General features: G+C 58.1%; 1 protein-coding gene across 1 annotated transcript; it reads right to left on the bottom strand.

The window, feature by feature from the left end:
- Positions 1 to 477: 477 nt before the first annotated feature.
- Positions 478 to 2,469, bottom strand: KIF2B (kinesin family member 2B). Its single transcript, XM_065415750.1, has one exon. It carries the CDS (start codon positions 2,467 to 2,469, stop codon positions 478 to 480), a length of 1,992 nt encoding a protein of 663 aa, XP_065271822.1.
- Between the last annotated feature and the right edge of the window lie 792 nt (positions 2,470 to 3,261).

The raw sequence follows: 3,261 nt of genomic DNA, 5'->3' as shown, positions 1-3,261 counted from the left end.
ATTGCTTATGCTATGCACAAAATAACCTACATTCCCCAAAAGTATCATTCTCAGAATAGAAACGACAGTGCTTTGCACTCTAACACCTTTTTAAATCACTCAAAATGCCTAACTCCCCGGGAATCTGTTCTCAAGTTGGTACAGCTTGACAGAATGCGGGAATAGGCAGTACCTAGAAAGGTACAAATATATATATTTTAAAGGGATATGAGGAAAGCCTGCACACGTGAGATTCGATTTCTTTTCTATGAGTTCCCTGCTTTTCCCTAGTGATTAGCCCTACACCCTGCATGGTTCTGCTATCTGCAGCGAGAAACTATCTGGCGACATCCTAGGAGTGATTTTCACGCTAGCCCGAAATGCCGTTCAAGAGAAAAACAAACAGGACATTCCCACAGACATCTTTTAAGTATTCTTTAAGCAATCAAGTTGTTGGGGTGGCTAAAGCCACAGTAGTTTACAATCTTTCTGCTTAATTTACAGAACACGGGATCTCTTCACACTGATCTGGTTGCCGCCATGTTGTTCCTTACGTAGGATTGACCGGAATGATTTCACTTTATCTTGGATCTCAGTCAGAATGCCAATCTTTTGCCCCAGGACTGCTTCAAACTGTGCAGCATAAAAATCCACGTCATAATCTATTTCTTCAGCCACTTCCAGGAATACTTTCAACCATCGAAGAGATTCCTGGTGCTCCTCTATAAGTGCTTTCTCATCCAACTCTTTTCTTTTCTTCTGGGCTTTCTCTCTGGCATTGAAAGTAAACAACTGAGGAGAGGCTTCCTCCTCTTTCTGTACACAAAATACTTTGAACTCATCCGTCTCAGGCAAGCTCTGTACAGTCCATGGTTTCTTCAGGTCATCCAGCTGATATGGGAACTGGGTGATGATTGAATGTGACTGTCCAAGGGAATTAGGATCTACCGTCAGTTCCTTCACCCTGTTGGCGTACCTTAGAGTATTGAGAGTGTGCTCACAGGATCTCATCCCTGGAGAGATGGTGGCGATCATGCAGGTGCATGAATTCTCCCCTATGAACGAGTCCCTTAAAACCTGGGTGAGTTTGCTAGCCCTGAATGGGGTATGGGCTTTGTTGCGCCCGAGGGCCCTGATGCATTCCTTGAGTGCCAGGAGACTCTTGTTAATCTCAGCCCCTTCCAGCCTCGTCCGCCTGTCCGCACTGCCAGTGTCTGCTCCTCTCTCATTCCCAGCCAAGTCAATCAGGGAAAACTTGCCGTGCAGCTTCCCTCTCTTCCGGAGGATGATCTGGAAGATGGCATGGCTGCGGGAGGAGTGGGTGTTGGCAGAGGTCTGGCCGGACGTCCTGCACCTGTTGCCCATCTCGATGAGCTTCATGACATCCCCCACACAGCTGACCTCCTCCTCCTGCAGCCCCACCACCTGGATCTGCTGCTTGCCGTCCTCCAGCACCTTCAGCCGGTTCCTCCAGTTGAGCAGGTCGTACACCTTGCCCCCATAGATCTCAAAGAAAGCCCCGTAGACCTGGAGCTCCAGTTGCTTGTAGCTGGGCTCCTGCAGCCAGCAGAAGACATCCTGGGCTGCCAGGGTGTAGATGCCCTTGGGGCAGCCCTGGCCCTTGGCCGAGAGGTCTCCCACCATGGTGTGGGTCTTGCCGCTGCCCGTCTGGCCGTAGGCGAAGCAGGTGGCCATACCCCGGCGGAAGATGCTCTCCACCAGCGGCTGGGCCGTGTGCCTGTACACCAGCTCGTTGGGGGCGCTCTCGTCGAAGGCGTGGTCGAAGCGGAAGGTCTGGCTCTCCAGGTAGCGGCTGAGGTCCAGCCTCTGCCGGGCCTCGTGCACCACCACCACGCCCCGGCAGGGGACGGTCACCACGTCGAAGTCCTGCAGCCCGGCTTCCCGCGGGTTGAGCGGCCGCTTGCGGACGCAGACGCGGATCCGGTGCTGGGGGCCGGGCTCGGGGCCGCCCAGCGCCCCGCCGAGCAGGCGGCCCCGGTACTCCTGGATCATGCAGATCACGTCGTAGTTGGGGTGCGGCGAGCCGGCCGCCTGCTGGGCTCGCTGCTCCCGCAGCTCCCGCTGCTGCCGCCGCCGCTTCTGGCGCAGCTCCTGCAGCCGCTCCACCTGCCGCACGCACGGCGATTTCCTGCCGGGGCTGCAGCGCCCCGCGCGGGGCCGGCCGGGCTCCGGCTCCCCGCCGTCCCCGCCGGGCTGCTCCAGCTTGGCGGGCGTCGCCGCCGGCTCGGCCGGGAGGCTCTGGTCGCCCTGGGCGGAGCAGGGCGCGGCGGGGGCCAGGTGGGGGTTGAGGGCGAAGGCGAGCTGCAGCTCCACCCTCTTGCCTTTGTTGGCCCCCTGCTCGACCCACTCCACGGTGAGGCTGGAGCTGTCCCGGTGCAGCGCCGTGACCAGCGCCGGGTGGATGCGCCCATCGCTGCGCTTGATCTCCAGGTAGGAGCCGACCAGGATGCTCCCGAACTGGCCGGCCATGCGCTGCGGCGGCGGGGCGGCCCCGATCCCCGGCAGCAAAGGGAAGCGGGAGAAAGGGGCGGCGGGAGGGAGCGGGGAGCCCGAGGGAGGCGGCTCCAGGGGGCAGGAGGCGCCCCGGGGCCTGAGAGCTGCCGGCCAGCGCATGGCCACGCCCGCCCCAGCCGCCCGACCGGCCCCCGCTGGGCAGCGCCCGGCGTCACAATGAGCTGGGGCCGGGACGTCAGGCTGGTGGGGCCCCAGGCCCCGCACAGCTGCCAAGCCTCCAGCAGCGTCTCTTCTCGGGCATGGAGCGGGAGGATTGCGGAGCCCCGCAGTTAACAGAGCTAGTCGGGGACAGCCTGGAGGTGGTAGTGGCAGGCAGGAGAGCGAGGGTCAACTATTCAGAAGCGAGGGAGAAGCCACAGCCCTACTGGAAATCGCTCAGATCCTACACCTGAAACATTTCAACTTCATCCCTCATCTAATCTAGGGCATTTCTTCTTTCATAGCGATGGCCTGAATGTGGGAATAAAAGGAGTTGCTAAACATCTCCGACGTTTCCTGGGTGTAGTCTTGACCTTTCTTTGCTCGGTGATTTTTTTTTTTTTTTTTAAATAGGAGGGTGGTGGGAACAACAGCCGCTTCCACCATTCCAAAGTCCTGCTTGAATTTCCAGGCTAGTGCATCCGTGCTGTGACACATCATGTCGAATGAGATCAGTCACAGGGGTAGCTAATGTGACTGCTATCACAGTTTAGCGTGGTGACGCTTAAGTGCAGAAATTCAACAAGGCATTTTCCCCCAGACCGTGAA

This window comes from Emys orbicularis, chromosome 13, assembly GCF_028017835.1.
Source record: "Emys orbicularis isolate rEmyOrb1 chromosome 13, rEmyOrb1.hap1, whole genome shotgun sequence".
Lineage (NCBI taxonomy): Eukaryota > Metazoa > Chordata > Testudines > Emydidae > Emys > Emys orbicularis.
The sequence above is the reverse complement of the archived record's forward strand: the minus strand, read 5'-3'. Positions and strand labels throughout refer to the sequence as shown.

Excerpts from the sequence above, each read along its gene's own strand:
- KIF2B (XM_065415750.1), bottom strand. The coding sequence starts at position 2,469 with ATGGCCGGCCAGTTCGGGAGCATCCTGGTCGGCTCCTACCTGGAGATC.